Source organism: Cololabis saira, chromosome 6 (genome assembly GCF_033807715.1).
Source record: "Cololabis saira isolate AMF1-May2022 chromosome 6, fColSai1.1, whole genome shotgun sequence".
Taxonomy (NCBI): Eukaryota; Metazoa; Chordata; class Actinopteri; order Beloniformes; family Belonidae; genus Cololabis; species Cololabis saira.
The window spans coordinates 12630948-12650000 of NC_084592.1; the positions used below are offsets into that span (position 1 = coordinate 12630948).

At 40.9% G+C, this 19053-nt stretch overlaps 1 protein-coding gene across 1 annotated transcript in view; it reads right to left on the minus strand.

Annotated features, from left to right (window-relative positions):
* Positions 1–452: 452 nt before the first annotated feature.
* The window catches only part of tgfbr2l (transforming growth factor beta receptor-like), a 30997-nt gene continuing 12396 nt past the window's right edge, over positions 453–19053 (minus strand). The window contains exons 2-8 of the mRNA XM_061723302.1: positions 15669–15825; positions 10809–11020; positions 9455–10176; positions 8607–8744; positions 5986–6127; positions 5720–5847; positions 453–3263 (exon numbers count right to left, since the gene is read on the minus strand). Coding sequence (XP_061579286.1) covers positions 3072–3263; positions 5720–5847; positions 5986–6127; positions 8607–8744; positions 9455–10176; positions 10809–11020; positions 15669–15825 — 1691 coding nt within the window. The 3' untranslated portion in view covers positions 453–3071. The remainder of the gene's footprint in view (positions 3264–5719; positions 5848–5985; positions 6128–8606; positions 8745–9454; positions 10177–10808; positions 11021–15668; positions 15826–19053) is intronic.

Genomic DNA, 19053 nt, shown 5'->3' on the forward strand with positions numbered 1-19053 from the left:
CTGGTAGAATGAAATTAACTAAACTTAGACGTTCAAGTGTTGTTTGTAAAAACAAGGCTCAGAAATCAGAAGCAAATATGTTGGATGGGGTTGGGAATCGTCACATTTGAAGGTTTTCTTCGTTACCACAGCAACCGAGTAATATCTTTGCATCCGTGCGTGCACCAGAAACAGGAAGTGCTAAATGGCTGATCTGGAAATAAGTGCAATTCAAATATGAAAACAAATACAAACGCGCAACCCACCATATCACCTTGATGAAAATGAAATGGGATTTGATGGGTTTTGTGGTCTGGGATCGGATACTTTTCGCTGGTTTAACATTTACGTCTCAAAGAAACACTTTGCTGATGACTCAGTTCACATTTCCAGCAGATTTGTGACGTCCAAACTAAAAATGTGCACGAAAACAAACAGATGGAAAAGACAGATTCAAGAATCATCAGTCTGGCACAGAACAAACTTTATTGTCAAACAAAGTACACAAGCTGCAGATACTGTTTTTCCACTTCTTAGTGGTTTTCTACATTTATATAGTTAGTCCCTGGATCCTTTCAGTGTTTATATTCAGTCATTTAGAAACTGGAATTTGGATTACTTTCCTTTCCATGTTTACTCTTGGAAATAACAAAATGTCTCAGGTAATTATGTCGAATTAATATCTAAGTTCCTAACAGTGATTCTGGGCCTGAACGTGGAAAAGCCACCGTTAATTCACCGTGTGCACTGTTTGATTTTTACACAGGTCTAAAAGATAGAAAACAGTTTTCACTCCTGTATATTTATACACGTGTATGATAGTAATGATATTTAAAGAATGACATCACAACAAAATGGAGACCAGCTCCAGCAAATGAATCCTTTTCACACAACAAATACCGGTAGTTTTCCTGTGCATGTCTGCCAGCAGATCTCTGACAGTTTCAGGAGTCACAGCTCTTCACTGCTAACTTGCTGTGTGGGACAAAAGTCAGTCTTTGGTTTATTTCTGTCCTCTCTGTCCGTTAGAAATCCAGGATATAGCAAAGAGAGATCATAAGATCTATTAATAATCATAATGTCTTTCTGCTCAGCGACCAGCATGATAACGCTTCCTTAGATTTGCGTCAGTTATTGTCTTTGCGGGACGAAATCCTTCCAACGCAAACCATATATAGTTTGCATTTAAAAAAGAAATAGCAGAAATGATTTGGGCTGAAATTGCAATCAAATTCAGCTGTTCCAGTCGGATTCAGAAATGCCCAAGCCTTTAGTTTTACACCCACTTGAGGTTCAGGTACTCATTTTCCATCCAGGATGAATTGTAGCATCTTTAACAATCCTGGAATCTCAGATTGTAAAACGTTTATTACTCATCCTCTGAAGTTTCAACAAAAAGCTTTTGCAGAGGTTATAAAGGACTTGAAAGACAAAGACACCACATACACAAAATACATAGACTGCATTAAGGGGAAATCAAATTTAAGTAAAGTCAAATTGGCATGTACATTTGTGCTATTAGACTGCAGCACCCATGGAGAAGCCGTCCAGGGAATCTCCATGGCAATCATCCATGAGGGGGTTTTAATCATTAGGTTCTGCCCCAAAACAGTGCCAACCCATCACCCCCGGTATCAGACACTGACGGGAACAGGCTGTCAGGTTTTAGCCAAAGACAAAACTTCCTAAATCCTGGCCAGATGGATTCATCCACAACTGCAAATCACAAGAATCCAGTTGCCGTGTGAAAGACATTTAGGGATGTATTTGCATGTGCCAGTTTGCTTAAAGATTGTTAATTCATTCATTTTGGTGTAAAATCCTGGAGTTGGGCTGTTTTTCATCAGTCTCTCTCAGGGACTCCAGTGTCCAGTCTCTTCTGGACACGTCCTCATTGTAGTTTCCGGGTTCTTTTTATCTGAGTATTTAACATTGTTTCATACTGATTACACTTTATCTCCTTCAAAACTGATACTCTGGCATTTCCTCGACAAAAAAGGCTCAAATGAATGCCCAAAACAGAATACTTCAATACTATTTTAACATACATATTTCTCAAAAAATAAAGGAACACTTTGTAATCAAAGTATCGCATTGAGTCCAAACATCTGGGATATTGATCTGGTCTGTTAAGTGGCAGAGGGAGTTTTTAATCAGTTACAGCTGCTTAGTTGCAATAGAGGGGCAACAATGAGACGACCCCCATTTTTTTTTGCCTCCTCCTCTTTTTTGCCTGTTTTTCACGAGCTTTGCACTTTGCGTTGGGCAGTGCCACGACTGCAAGCATGAGGCGATTCCTGGAACCTACACAGGTAGAGCAGGCAGTCCAAATCCTCCAGGATGGCACATCCATCCGTGCCAGCAGGCCTGCTATGTCTCCCAGCACAGATTGAAAAAGCAATGGGGGAGATTCCAGGAGTCAGGCAGAGCTGGACAGGGCTGTAGAGAGTTCCAGCCCCATCAGGAGGACTGGTATCTGCTGCTCTGTGGGAAAATGAACGGGATGAGCCCTGCTGTGACCGTCTCTGACCACAGAACCAGAAACAGATCCCATGTCGTTTAAACGTCCTGTAGTTGTCCCTGTGCTCACTGCCCGGCACTGTGGAGTTTGATCAGCATCTTCCACAGAACTTCAGGACTGGCAGGTCTGTCTGCCCTGGACTTTTCACAGATGAGAGAAGGTTCACCCTGAGCACATGTGACCGGTGTGAAAGACTGGAGGAGCCTTGGACAATGTTATGCTGCCTGTAACATCGTCCAGCATGACTGGATGCCCCGACTCCTTTATCAGTCAAAGATTATGTGGCTCTTTTACTCACTCATTCGCCTCCACATATAAATAACTGTTCAAGAACTTCTATTTGAAATGTAAAAGTTTACTCAGAGAGTGTGAACACAGCCAGCAACAGGATGAAAAAAGGCAGAGAGACTGGGAACTGGACTGAAGAAGTGAACCATGGGATATTTCTGTAGCCTCTCCCTCTGGGATTGGATGGGGTGAGGAGGAGGAGAGAGGCAGGGGTAAAAAAGCAACTCCAGAATTATCTTGAGTCTCCAGCATATCTCCTTATCTCTTTCGTCATCACCTCAAGTTATTTCTCCTGTTCTTGGTCCTGCCTTCCTCCCTCCTCCTCACCCTCCTCTCCTCCCCGCTGCTCCTCCTCCTCCTCCTCCTCGGCCTGCTGCAGGGCGTTGAAGCGCTCCACCACGCAGTGGGCCGTCAGCCTGGCCTCGGGGTCATGATCCCAGCACTCAGTGATGGTGGAACAGTAAACGTTCATGCCCTGCAGGCCAGAAACGTAGTGTTAAAGAGATGTCAGAGAACACGAGCAGGCAGTGAACTGTATTTGAGGGAAAAGAGAGGTACAAGCAATACAGTTAACGGGACACAGTGGTCATGGGAGAAGATAAAACGAGGACCCTAGTTTTCCTTCCTAAGCAGAAGTAAGGACCATAAATATAAAAACTTATTGTTCTTACATCTGTTTCTTTGGTATGAAATTCAACTTTTTAAGTGTCAGATTTGTGTCTTTTTAACCATTTATTTTCTTTTAGTTGATATTAATCTCATTTTTCATTTGTGTCTTTCAGTTGTTGTTTTCTATATCAGTATGTTTATCTTTTTGTGGTCATTCCCATGCCTTCAATGTCATTTTGTCTTTCTTTGTGGTACATTTTTGTAGTAATTATTAAGGTAATTGTTTGTTGTTGCACTTTTTGTGTGAGTTAATAGTATATTGCTCTCTATAGTTATTATAGATATAGTTATATAGTATATCTGTGTAGTTATGTTATCTCTTTTGGATACACTTGGTAGTTACTCTTTCTGATCTGTTCAATGTATTTCTCGTTGTGGTGATTTTACGTTCTTCTTAAATTTTCATAGCCTCTCCATGAACACTGTGGCAGGGTGGAGAGGTTGATGGGACACACGCACCTGTGTCCCATCCGCCTGAGTGGCTGCCGCCCCTCCACCCTGCCTGCCTTATAAGGCAGAGCTGGACAGCAGCGAGGGGTCGGAGGAGCTGCGGTGAAGGTGCTGATGTGCTTGTGCACGTGTGGGTGTGAGTTGCTGAAATAAAAAGGGTTCTGCACTAAACTCCGTGTCCTCTCCATCCTGTCGGTCGGGCCCCGTAGCACTCGCCCTGCTACAAACACTTTCCATCTCTTTTTTGTGCATTTGTTTAAAAATGTTACCTCTGGTGGTACCATGTTTCTTTGGGTATAATTTTGTGCCAATGTGTGGTCATTTTGTCTCTGTTTTTGCCTCTAGAATTTGTAACTCGCCTCTCTGTGGTTTCTGTCTTTTTTTTTTGTCTATTTTTTGTTTGTTTGTTGGTTGGTTTGTCTATATACTTGTCAGATTAGGTTGGTTGGTTGGTTGGTCAGTATACTTGTTGGTTGGTTGGTAAACTTATTGGGTTGGATTGGTTGGTTGGTTGGTATACTTGTTGGGTTGGATTGGTTAGTTGATTGGTTGGTTGGTTGGTTGGTCAGTATACTTGTTGGTTGGTTGGTAAACTTATTGGGTTGGATTGGTTGGTTAATTGGTTGGTTGGTAAACTTATTGGGTTGGATTGGTTGGTTGGTTGGTTGGTTGGTAAACTTGTTGGGTTGGATTGGTTGGTTGGTTGGTTGGTTGGTATACTTGTTGGGTTGGATTGGTTGGTTAATTGGTTGGTTGGTAAACTTGTTGGGTTGGATTGGTTGGTTGGTTGGTTGGTTGGTATACTTATTGGGTTGGATTGGTTGGTATACTTATTGGGTTGGATTGGTTGGTTAATTGGTTGGTTGGTATACTTATTGGGTTGGATTGGTTGGTATACTTATTGGGTTGGATTGTTTGGTATACTTATTGGGTTGGATTGGTTGGTATACTTATTGGGTTGGATTGGTTGGTATACTTATTGGGTTGGATTGGTTGGTATACTTATTGGGTTGGATTGGTTGGTATACTTGTTGGGTTGGGTTGGATTGGTTGGTTGGTTGGTTGGTTGGTTGGTTGGTTGGTATACTTATTGGGTTGGATTGGTTGGTATACTTATTGGGTTGGATTGGTTGGTATACTTGTTGGGTTGGGTTGGATTGGTTGGTTGGTTGGTTGGTTGGTTGGTTGGTTGGTTGGTTGGTTGGTTGGTTGGTTGGTTGGTATACTTATTGGGTTGGATTGGTTGGTATACTTGTTGGGTTGGGTTGGATTGGTTGGTTGGTTGGTTGGTTGGTTGGTATACTTATTGGGTTGGATTGGTTGGTATACTTGTTGGGTTGGATTGGTTAGTTCCATCTGTCTATTTGAGGTTGCTTTTCATCACAGTGTGGTACAGTAATTTCATACCTTCTCTGGCCATCTATCTTGTTTTTTCTTATTTTTAATATTAGGGAACCATGTCCATTTTTGCCTTTCTTTGCATTTTATTTTATTTTATTGGTCTCCAGTTTAAATGATCCCTTAAGTGAGATACCATATTGACTGTAGTCAGTTCTTACTTCACTTAAGAATGAAGAAGAGAAAATCCTCATATCAAAGAAAATAGTGGAAGGGTTTTGTTTAAAATTAATATAGAGGGACTTTTCATGTTATAAACAATAAAATGTGACATAAAACTACAGTTGAAGCAGGATAGTAAAATGGAAAAAAAATAAATATAGTGGAAAATGTAGTTTTTGTCCTTAATGAGTCTAAAGTCCAACAACGTGTCTAGGTTTGTACAGAGTGTGTCTCATTCAGAGTGTCTCTAACCTGGTGCTGCGTCCACGCTGAGGGGATTTCTGGCCGTCCTCTGTCCCTCAGCACCAGGTCTCTCATGCTGTCCACACAGGGTTGCTCACAAACTTTGGAACCAAAAGCTGGCTCATAGCCCTTCACCTCTGCACCGGCACAGAGATTTATGATGGATAAATCATATGAATGGTTTTTATTTTCTTTTAAAATACTTATGTATGCTCCCCCAGTATAAATATTCACATCTTGCTTCTGATCCACTCATACACAGACACACCTCTTACCTCCAATGGCATCACAGCGGGAGGCCATCTCCCACAGAACCAGAGCCATGGAGTAAACATCCATCTGTTTAAAGGCCTCCAGGTCTTCCAGGTTCACCCTGGACTCCAGAACCTCAGGAGCCATGTACCGAGCCGTTCCCACCTGGAGGACGATACGGTTCAAACAAGGGATGAACTGAGATTCAAGTTCTGTTGGTGAGCTTACAAATAAACTACAATATAATGAAAGCTCACAGCTGAAGACAGTGATTTCCATCTTATTATAGCAGTTAGTGTAAGTATATGGAACACATTGTATGTTAGGTTAACAGGTCGATATGATAACGAACATTTGCACCAGAAGAAATATTTTTGTTCATGAAATGTCCTATATTTTTACTCTGTCAGCAATTGGTAATCTCTAGACTACAGAGTTTCATAAAAACCCACATGAAAGGTCTTTTTAAAATTATTTTTTACAGTCGTGGACCCGCAATTGCAAAAGCACGCTCTCCTTTAGTTTTTAGCCTGCATCTTGGAACAACAAGGAGCAGCGGATCAGCAGACCTCAGAGCCTCCTCAGAGACTAGACCCTGAATAATTCTGTGAGGTAAGGAGGAGCAACACCACCCAAGACTTTAAAAACAAGCAACTACATCTTAAAATCAATGCTAAAAGAAATTGGAAACCGATGTAGAGAGGAGAGAAAGGGTGTGATGGGGTCTTTTTCCTTTTTGTCAGTCAACAATAAGGCCGCAGTGTTCTGTACCAGCCGTAGGCGTTGTAGTTAAGACTGACCTTTAAGGAATTACAATAGTCCAGCCTTGTTGTAATAAAAGCATGGACAACTCTGTCGAGATCTTTAGTAGACAGATAAGGCTTACGTTTAGCTAATAGCCTTAGTTGATAAAAAGCACAAGTGTCTGTCAAACTTAAAAGCTTAACTTAAAACCCCAAAGCTTTTAACGGTGGAGCGACATTTCGAAGTTAGGCACCTCAAAAGAGGAGACAGAGCAAAGCCATTAGAATGCCCAAACACAATGACTTCTGTCTTGTTATCGTTTAAATGCAGAAACTTTAAGGCCCTGTCCCAATACTCCCCCTACCCCTACTTTTCAGTCCTACCCCAAAATTTTGCGCATTCCCGTGAGGGTAGTGGTGTCCCAATTCCTCTTTTCACCTAGTGGTAGTGGCTTATTTAGGGGTAGTGGCTATGAATCTGGCCCTACGGATCGAGGGATCTCAGATGCTCACTAGATGACCGTGGGCTAGAAGAATTTCCCAGAATGCTTTTCGTCGTCATTTGCGGACTGAATCAAAAACAAAAACATGGCGGACATTTCTTATTTTTTTGTGAATAAAATCAATATTTTGAGTTAGTTTCTGCATAAAAATGCGTTTTGATTACATTTCTAGCGAGAAATATATATTTTACTTTCATAATATTCACTCAGTGAATGTACATAATCACTCGTTTGCCCGTTGTTGGGAAGTCTTTTTCAAACCTCGCCAGAATAAAGGCTGATTTATGGTTCCGCGTTACACCAATGCAGAACCTATGGCGTAGGTTACGCGTCGACGCATGTCGTACGCCGTACCCTACGCCGTAGGTTCTGCGTCGATTTAACGCAGAACCATAAATCAGCTCCCGAGCCGGCAGGCTGTTTTCATTCCGAAATTTTCGGAGCAAATTTCTTAACAGGCGTAGCTACAACTGTTAGATTTCATCTATTAAACCAACATTTATCTTCCTAAATGATTTATTTCAGCCAGAGGTAATTCTCCACAGAGCTGCAGGTTTCTCCCCCCGCCGAAAACATCGGATCAAATTTCTTAACAGGCGTTATTTGGATAAACTGAGCCCAGGTTAGGGATCTTAACGGTTACTTTTACGCCTGAAAAAATATTAAAACTTAATAAAGTGGTACATTAACAGCGCTACAGCTGAAATTAAAACAGCTTTTAGCTCTGGGCTTCCTGATATGGTGTGACGTATGTGCAAACGTAACTACGCAGTCGCTTACGTACCTGAACGTGACCACGCAGTGACGTAGCAAGCAAAATTTAGGGGTGGTGCTGAAAGTAGGGGTAGTGGGTGTATTGGGACAGGGCCCTGGGAAGATTTCAAGTGCCCTAAAATCTGTGGCTTCTTTTTTTAGGGGTAGTGGTAGAAAGTAGGGGGTGTATTGGGATTGGCCCTAAATCTTAATGTCCTTCAGACAGGAGAACAAAGGCTGTATAGAATCCTTGCAATCTACTCTTATAGGGAGATAGATTTGAAAGTCATCAGCAAAGGTGTGAAAGGAGACATTGTGGTTACGCATAACAGAGCCCAATGGCAGCATATACAGTAGAAAATAAATAATCACAGTTACATTTCATCGACTGACCACTGGAAGCTGGCTCTGAGAGCTAGTTAATGTCTATTGACTTTCATGTTAAAATGTCCAACTCTGCAGCAGAAATAAACATATTTTGATGTCCATGACTGGATTTACATGATTTAAAAGAGACAGATTACATTCCAGATATCACAGAAGGTTTTGTGACATGCTGTGGACCAACAGCATATCACAATATGATGTTTTGAGTCATCAGTGTCTTTAAAACCTTTTTACAACAACTCAGTTTGTGCAGTTTACCTGGCCACTGTTGGCATAATCATCCACAGTAAGGGAGAGATCCAGTCTTAACGCCAGACCGAAGTCACACAGCGCCGATTCTTTCCTGTTCTTTACAACGATGTTACTGCTCTTTAGGTCCCGATGGGCAACTGGCACCTGACCAAACACAAGCAAAGAGTATTACGTTACAGTTCACACACACACACAATTATAGATAGATAGATAGATAGATAGATAGATAGATAGATAGATAGATAGATAGATAGATAGATAGATAGATAGATAGATAGATAGATAGATAGATAGATAGATAGATAGATAGATAGATAGATAGATAGATAGATAGATAGATAGATAGATAGATAGATAGATAGATAGATAGATAGATAGATAGATAGATAGATAGATAGATAGATAGATAGATAGATAGAGAGTTCAGTTTTGTGAGTTCTGATACATTTGTTTCAACGGCCAGCAGAGAGTTTTTTGTGTCAAAGACATCACAGTGAGTCAAGATGAAGCAGGAAAAATGAACTGTCGGATAGTTCTGGCTACAACTTCAAAGAGCTACTTAGACAAATGTTTATCCAGATTGAGTTCAGTGGTCTGTCTGTTTATAATTTTCAGACATGAGATGCACATTTCTATTCTTACATAAACACGCACAACAAACCTCAGGCTTGAGTTTTCGGAAACAAGCTACAGTCAAAGACATCAGACAAGAAAGATTTCTGCATGTTTATCATTGAACTCCCCCAATACCTGATCACTAATGTGTTCTTTTTTCAAAAAAGTATGAAGTTGGTGCATTTTGGAGTTAATCTTTTTTCATGGTTACCATCAGCAACAATAGATTTAAAGTTTACCTTTGGTAGCCCATGCAGGGTTGTGTCACTGTGGAGATGAGCTAATCCTTTAGCAATGCTTCCTGCCATGGCGGTAAGTTCCTCCCAGTTCAGTATGTTGGCTGTGAGGAAGTCCTGCAGATTCCCCAGGCTGTGATAGGCCAGAACCAGCCAGTAGGTCCGGAGCGCGTGGCTAGACGGGCCCCTTTCCTCCGCTGCCAGGAACTGAACAACGTTGTCGTGGAGCAACGTGGGGTCAGAGAGAATGGAGCACTCGTTTCTCCATGAAACGTACTCCACGGCTGGGAACACCTTCACCGCCACAGTCTCATAGCTGTCAACGCCGCCCTTCTCGCCCTGCAGCAGGAGCCCCTTCCACACCTCAGCAAAGCGCCCCTTTCCCACCAGCATCTCCAGCTTGATGGGCAGCAGCTCACTCTGTTGATTTGGCCAGTCTTTATCACTAATGTCGTCATTGTTCAGAGGTGGGACCTTGGTATTAGACTCCTCCTGCCCACCTCCACCTCGTGCTCCTAGTCCCCCACATGGCAGGTCCAAAGCCTGGTAGAACTCCGGGGTTCGTCTAGTGGGCCAGTCAGGGCGCGCTGGAGGGCCTGGTTTGTCCGGGCGCCGCATGCGGTAGAAGTAAAAGGCAACGGCAGCGACTATGGCCACCAAGATTAGAGGCACCAAGCTGACGACCACCACTGGGATTACATCCTTACTTTGCAGCCTGGAGAACCCTGCATGAATAGAAGAAATATAGTGTATTCATCCATAAGTTAATCATGTACCCACCAATCTGCTTTTTTTCCCCATCTATTAATCTATCTATCACTCCAACAGCACACCCATGAGTACCGTATTTTCCGCACTATAAGGCGCGCCGCATTATAAGGCGCACTAAATATCTGGTAAAATACCATACTATAGTGGCTGGGGTTGAGTTACGTATCTACCTGATGGAGCTGCGCTACAGGAAATGCTACAAAATCCTACAGCAAATGCAAAAAAAAAAAGCAAGAAGAAAAGTACAGTATGTCAAACTTTATTAACAAAATAAAAACCAGCTTTTGCTCCGTCTCGTCACAGTCACCATGATGCGAGTCAGCGTCGCTGCTGTTGTCTTTAACGTCTGCGACACCAACTACATTACCCACAATCCCCCTGACTACAGTAACAGAAATTACCGTAATGATCATATATAAGGCGCACTGCATTATAAGGCGCACTGCCGGTTTTTGAGAAAGTTAAAGGCTTTTAGGTGCGCCTTATAGTGCGGAAAATACAGTACAGTCATCATCATCATCATTTGTGATCCCATAACTACCCATTCCATTCATTCAACTCCAACACCGTCCAACCGTCTGCTCACCGTTGGCTCCCTTGTCAAAGATGAGTTTGTCATTACATTCGTGTTCGCTCTGGCAGCCGCAGACCATCATGGCTCCGTCCTCGGTTGGCTGAGGGACCATGTGACACTTGGTGGAGGTGAAGTTCTGCAGCAGGTTGGGGTCGACGCCGTTCAGCGGCAGACTTGGATTGTGACACATTGTGCGCACAGTCATTGTTTCATTGGTCTTCCTCCTTATAGATCAGATAAGGATGGTAGCATGACTTTATTAATAACAATTAAACATATGATAATGAACATATGGTAATGCTTTAAGATTTATGCTAGGAACAGGAATATCTATATGTATGGATAAGAGTTCAGTGCAATATAAGATCTGATATGTTACTTATATACCTTATTAAACTTTACATACAGTACTGTGAATCTCAAAACTACTGAAAAGTAGGAGTATGTCCCGAAAAATTAACCTTCTTAAAATATTTAAAAATTCTAAAGCTCAAGAATTTACATTTCTTTTAACGTTTGTTACTGTACATATACCTGTTTTTTGTGATTTTCTCAAAATAAAAGAGAGCCATGTAAACTAGAGTTTTTAAATTGTACCAGCAGCAACATGTTTTTGAGAGTCAAAAACTCATGTTTGTGAGCCCAGGTGTCTTTATTTTAACAATTCTTCATTTTTGCTAAGAGCTGGCTGTTAATACATTTTAGTTTCCCCTCTAGAGGTAATTTTGGCTCATCAACTCTGTAAGTTATCGACCCATATGCAGGTTGTGCAGGATGATAGTGAACTGCCTTGTCTTCTGATGTGTTTTCCTGCATAGGCTGAGAACTGGAGAAGCTTGAGTACACAGCCCTGTGGAACTCCAGATCTTCTGTATCATCATCCTGCAAGTGTTATAACTCACCAACACAAAGTAGTTCACATGGACTTAAAACTATTTGAATAGTTTATGAGAAAACTGCAGGGAAGTGGATATTGTAAAGACAATAAAATAAATAGAATAAATAAAACTAGCTTTCAAAAGTGTGATAGAATAGAGATGCCATAAAAATGAACATGATTTTTGTGCCACTTCAAAGTCAAAGTTCTTGTTTTTTTGTGTGAAAACATAATGAAAATCATCTGACTGTAGTGGGTCTTAGTATTTATCAAATACGACCTCATACAAACAACACATAGCGTCATTTTCTAAATCAGTCATTAAGTCAGAAAAAGAAAATCCCGTGAGTAATGCTGGATACTCACAGCTTCCACAGAATTTAAGAGGGTAAGTTGCAGCTAAGTGTTGCTAATCAGAGCATCCAGGCATGCGTCAAAAGACAAACGCATAACCAGTTGTCTCACAGAAACAACTGTTGCTGTGCATAAATCTGGAAAGGTTTATAAAACTATCTCCCAACAATTCGGAGGCAAATGTGAGGTCAACTGTACAACAGTTAAGGCTTGGCTGAAACTGGATCATTCAACAGGACAATGAAAAGAACCACACCCGCAAATCTACATCAGAATTACTGCAAAATAAAATAATCGAGGTTTTGGCATGGTATAGTCAAAGTCCAGATCGCAACTTAATAGATCTGCGCAGAAAGGGGATGCCAAAAAATAAACCTAAAGGCACTGAAGAAGCATTGTAAAGAAGAATGTGATGATAATGTCACACAGAATATAACTACTTCAAGCTACTGCCGTTAAAGGTGAAAAAAAAACCTAGTGAATCGTGGGATTATGAATGATTTTCTTCTTTTTGGTTTCATGTTTTTAAATGAATAATAGAATGGTTAGAAAAGTTGTATGTTGCTATTATCCTGAGGTTGTATTTGCCTGATAGTACTTTTTGTTACGCATTTAAACAAAAAGGTCTCCTTTTTGCGTATAAAAGAGGATTGAAAGAGCATGTACTAAGTTTTGAACATGACTCTATGTGCCTTTTTTCAGTTGTTATTGTAAAAACTGTCAAAATCCCACCACATCTGTCAAATGAATGCGGTCCAATGGAAAAAAACAACACTTTTTTTTTCTTGGAATGGAGATGAAAAGAAGAATGGTGCCACTTAAAACGCATACTCTATTTGAGTAAATGCTGCTGTTGCATGTGATACAGGTGGTAAAGCGCCAACAAACACACTACTGTCTCTGACTGTGATTTTATCAGCTTGTCTTGAATAAATCTTAGCTTTCCTTTTTCTTCTCCCTCAATTCCTTCTTATCTCTGGTTTTCTACAGAAAGCTGGGAGGGTCAGGCTGGTTGACGTAAACAGGAAATGAGTAGGGCTTCAGTGAGAGGGGGGATCCCAGTGCTGGACTGCTATCCAAACAAAAGAACCAATCAGCAAAAAGTTTCCACACATAAAGAAAACGATAGTGTTGGACTGGTGTGAAAGTTTGACACTCCAGATGTTCCCTCTGACATTAGGAAAAAAAAGAGAAGAAAAACAACAACAACTGTGAAAATAAATGTGAGAAAGGAAAATCTTCAGCCCCCTTTTTGTTTAGCTACACCAGAAGCAAGTTGAGAGAAATCACTTCAGGATGTTTCATAAAGCAGAACAACAACATGCTGAAATAGCTGCGCTGCCTGTTCTGAGCTCCGCTGGCTTGTGGGGCCGAGCCAAAGGATAATAATGAGCGCAGCATTTTTGTGGACAGTAGGCTTCAGAAAGCATTTTTAATTTCGCTTTTACATTTTACAATAAGAGCAGCAACTAAACTCCTGTAAAAATAAAGAAAAGAGGCAAACAGCAGCAAAAGGAAAAAAATCTTTTCTGACGCCTACAAACAGACACATAACAGGAGGTCAAATGGCCACAAAGAATGACTATATACATACAGGACTGTCTCAGAAAATTAGAATATTGTGATAAAGTTCTTTATTTTCTGTAATGCAATTAAAAAAACAAAAATGTCATACATTCTGGATTCATTACAAATCAACTGAAATATTGCAAGCCTTTTATTATATTAATATTGCTGATTATGGCTTACAGTTTAAGATTAAGATTCCCAGAATATTCTAATCTTTTGAGATAGGATATTTGAGTTTTCTTAAACTGTAAGCCATGATCAGCAACATTAAAATAATAAAAGGCTTGCAATATTTCAGTAGATTTGTAATGAATCCTGAATGTATGACATTTTTGCATTACAGAAAATAAAGGACTTTGTCACAATATTCTAATTTTCTGAGACAGTCCTGTACATACACAAAAAAATGAAATCAAAACAAAACAACAAAAAAATGTTTAAAATAATTATGAAAAAAATTCAGTAATTTTAAAAAATAAACATTTTTATTGAGATTTTTACCCCAGCAACAGTTCTGTGGTGTTTTGGTTAGGTTCCAACTTACTGAGCATTAAAGCCACTCTATGTTATCGTACCATTTCTGACCACATGGGGGGTTGGAACATATAACATCCACTTGAGCACCACTGGACCCTAAACAGCTGATGAGCAGCTAACAGACCACAGCTCTGGTCCCCAGAGCTCCATCACAGCTCTGGCTCTCGTTGACCCACCATGCTTATCTGCCACCTTACATTCATTCTGACTAAATCTGGTCACTCAGACTCAGATCTGATGTAAAATCCGAACACAACATTGGAAACATGCTTTGGCCTGGGGTCCCTGGGTCTTTGTTGGAGGTGTTTCAGCAGAGGTCCAGGCAAAGCTGAGCCAGGTACCTGTGTGTACCTGGTTCAGCTGGAGGAAAGGTTAGCCCGGTAGTACCTGATGAGGTATGCTAAAATTCACCTTGCAATACAGTCGTCACAGATGTGAAATCTAGCTTTAGAGACCAAAACGGCTTCGTGAATCAAGCTCCAAATTAACATGAGGCCAGGGCCGGTTCTAGAAAATGATGACTAGGGCTGCATCTCAGATCAGAGGGGGGGCACATGCGTGGCACGTCATTCAACACTAAATTATGCATTTTCCCATAATTTCAAGCGGAATGATACTAGCAAAACAAGAATATTTAAAGTGTATTTCAAATGCTTTATTGCAGCAATATTGCTGCAGAACAAAGAAAATGCTACATTTAGTCTGGGCTACCTCACCCATCAGACAATCTAGCAACAGATTTTTTTTTACCCTGAAAATAAAACATAGAAATTCAAAGTAATTTTATCTATACAGCTCAAAACCATCACTAAACATGACAGTCATTTCAAGTGGAATGATACCAGTCAAACAATAATATTTAAAGTGTCTTTCAAGTGCATTTTTGCAGTAATATCGCTGCAGAACAAAGAAAATGCTACATTTAACGTGTTAACGGTGCAGCAGAGAGCAGCGTCTTGCTGGTTCAGGTAACGCAGATGAGTGATGTACACTAAAGCCTGAATTATGGTTCTGCCTTACACCAACGCAGAACCTATGCCGTAGGCTCTGCGTTGGTGTAACACAGAACCATAAATCAGCCTTAACGCGCTCGCACTTGTCTTGTTTTGTGCAATGCATGCTTATGCACCCTCGTAGAACAGGGCCTGCATAAGGCTCAGTGGGGATCAGCTTGCTTTCGAGCCAGCCTCCACTGGTCAGTCAAGGAACTGCAGTTTCCTCCAAGTCCTGCCTTGTGTCAGACTGGCAAGTCAGAGGTCGCCCCTTTGTCAGCCGCTGATGTAAGACACAACAATGTGCACTTCAAGCAGGACAAAGAGCTTTAACAAGACATGTCGGATCATCTCCTCTCATCAGCACAGTATTGCTACTGGGCTGGCTCTTATGTCAACACACCGGCTATCTATGCCTCCATGCGGTCAGAATTGGTATGTCTTGCTTTAACAAAAGGTTTAGGAAGAGCAGGAAGGAGTTAACATTTTCTTGGACAAAAACATCTGGTATATGAATGTAATGGTAAATATTAATGGTCTAACCATATGGCGATGCAGATCTCATCGATGACGTTGCAGAAAGAGGACAGGTTGCAGTTGCTGAAACAGATGCTGTCTTTGCACGCTGGACTGGACACCTCGCACCACTTACACAGGTTGGATTTCAGGTGGCTGAAAGACTGGACAACAGCTGGCAAACCTGCAGGGCAAGAGACAGATGTGATCGCCACATATCAGAAAACTTCTAAAACTTAATAAAAAAAGTCAAGGCATCAAAGGAAAAATGGCTTCGAGTGACCGTAGGCATTGTGAAACATTTCTTTATGAATGCATCAATTAAATTTGCTTTTATTTTATTTTTTTAATCGAAGGAGAGATATCATGCCAGAGATATCATTTTCACAAGTTGACCGGATATTCTTTCATGAGTTAGGAGAACAGAATAACGTTTCATTATTTTAAGGATAGTCAGACACTGAACTGCGTGTTCCCCCGCCTCTTTTAAAATCAGTGGTGCATCTTTGCACAACAAACGTCTGAGGTATAGTAAAAGCAGCAGGATTTGAAATGGGGTGGAGATAGGGATGGAAAAGCAGGATTGTTCTACACTAATCTGGATCTGAGAGCTCACAGTTTGCTAGAAATCTGAAAAGCTCACTAAATTAAATCTCCCCAAAAGTGGATCAGAGAAAGGAAAATAAAGTTAAGACAGAGATTTTGATTTGTCATTAATTTCAGATAGCATGATATATGCAGAAATATGACTTTATTCATAATTTGTGCCTATTAAGATTATTTTATCATTATTTCCCATTAAAATTATTGGGAAAGTGTGTTCAAACATTTGACTGGTAGTGTATATATCTGCGCTGGCTGTGTCCTACAGCTTCTGCTCTGCCATAGGCAGCATTTCCTGGAGCGAGTGGCTGAGAGCAGGATATGGGTGTGTCCGTTTGAGGCAAATCAGCTAAAAATTGTTATCATACAGCCTCTTAAAGTATGGAGCCAAAATAAACAATCTGAAGTTGAAGCAACAGTCCAACAGTGAGCAAACACTAACTTATATGCGCCATTATGTGTATAGTTGTTGCCTTTATGTACTTGAGTGAAGCTGCAGTCCACCATTTCTCCACCAACTGTAATAGTTGTAAACTGTGTGCTCGTACTAAGTGTGGGGGTGTCTGTGTGTGTGTTGCTCTGCCACATCATGATCACACCCAGATGACACAGAAATGACAGCGTCACCAAATCAGCCCTTCAGTCTTCTTTCAGGGTCGTCTTTGAAGTTTTGCTTGAAACTAACTTATTGTGTCACAAACAAGAAAATAAAATGTGCATTTGAAAAAAAAGCCGCCTTGTAGAAATGCTAAATTGTTAAAACTCCATTGTTAAAAAAGAAAAAAAAAATGAAATTGGTAATACTTCAAATTATAATAACATTTCATGATTCATTTAGTTTGTTTCGTATTTGAACTGTTGAATAAATATAGAGGAGCGAAAAGTGAAATAATTACCACATTATACGCAAATAAATGACTGTACACATAAACACACAACACTTCTCTAACTCTCTCTCTCTCTCGCTCACACACACACACACACACACACACACACACACACACACACACACACACACACACACACACACACACACACACACACACACACACACACACACACACACAGACACGCTCAGAAGAAGCTGTTCCAGATGTTTCTTTCAAACTGAGCTGAAGGCGAAGGAAGAAGAAAACAAAAAGAGCTGAGAAGCAAAAGGCTCACTGTAATTAAAATCAGCAGCAGAGAGTCCCTCTCTGTCTCTCCCGGTGCCTGTGTACATCCATCTGCGTGAAGGCCAGCGGGAGTTCAAATGTTGAGTTATTGTGGTGGCTCACAGAGCCCTCAAAAGCTGCCGAGCCTCGGAGAAGACCAATGCTTGTGCAACAAAACTCTGGGAGGTCGGGGGCCGACTGTATAGTTTCATGAATAATTCAAAAACACATTTAGATTCATGGATAGAATGGATTAAACTGCATTTGCTTTAGTTCAGTATTCGTAATAACCTGATAGCCTGATAAAAGTATGGAAAAGTGCAGTTCCTTGACTGGCCTCTGGGAGCTGGCTCCAGTTTTCACATCTGTCACAAGTGTATAGAGGGGGAATTTTTATATGTCTCATCTGGTTTAATTATTAAGCCACATATTATGAAAAATTAAGGCCCCGTTTACATGTAGCAAAAACTGTGCTGTTTTCATGCATTCTGGCCGTTCGTTTACACGAAAAACAAAGTTCTCAAAGTCACCAAAAACAATCATTTCTGAAAACTCTGGCCAAAGTGGAGATTTGCAAAAACTCTGTCTTCACATTTGCTTGTAAACAGAGGGAAACAGACATTAAGGCTTCAGAACGTCACATTATGTGACAAAAACGTCACCAGCGGCATCTGTGCGACCTGTGTTTACAATTTGTTTTGGCCACTGTAGTCACTTGTGTCATTTGTTGATGTTTTTTTCCAGGATTCTGATTGGCTAGCATGACTTTATGCTTCTCGTTACATTGCCCCCTGTAGGTTTGGCTGCTCATAGCACCTTAACAGCTATTCATGCGGGTTCGTGTAAATGAAGAGATTTTGAAAACGATCTGATGACTGAATGATGGTATTTTTTCAAAACGTAGAGGGGTAAATATCTGTTTTTGTAAATACCCGGCTAGGTGAAAACGTGGCCTGAGTCTGGGTTGGAAGGACGAAGCGTAGCTAAGTAGAAGGTTAGCAGCTAGCTTGGCTCACAGCGGAAGGCTGTTACCAGGCTGATTCACTGGACAGCTGCCTGCTCGTTGGCAAGGGCGTAGGTTTGCATAGGGACGGTAGGGACATGACACTACCAACTTTTCAGGAGACTCAAATATCCCCCACCAACTTTTAGGCAACCTTACTTGCATTATATAATGAGTTCAGATATATAGGTAATTTAGATTGTCTTCCCAAATGTTGTAAGGATAGAATTAACCCTACCATTATCAAGTGAATTATTTTCATTATGTTCAGACTTACATTTACCCCTTTTCACTTGCTGAATTTTCCTCAAACGCACATTTGATTGGATGATGACTTTCTCCCATGAAAATAACAATTTTAACTTTTTTTTTAACAGATTTATATTGCATTGATCATTTAGCCTATCAATTAATTAGGTTCATATTTGTGACAAATGTAGCCCTGACCCCCGTTCACCCAATCTGTTTGGTCTTATTAATGTCCCGTCCCCAGCAAAAAGTGAACATGCAGGTTATGCTGTTATATCGTCCCTACCAATGTTGAGACCAAACCTACACCCTTGCTCGTTGGTACGCCGGACAGCTGCCTGCTATAACCCAGCAAGCCTTCGGGTTGGCTCAGACGTTTTCAGGTTGGCTCAGACCCAGGGTT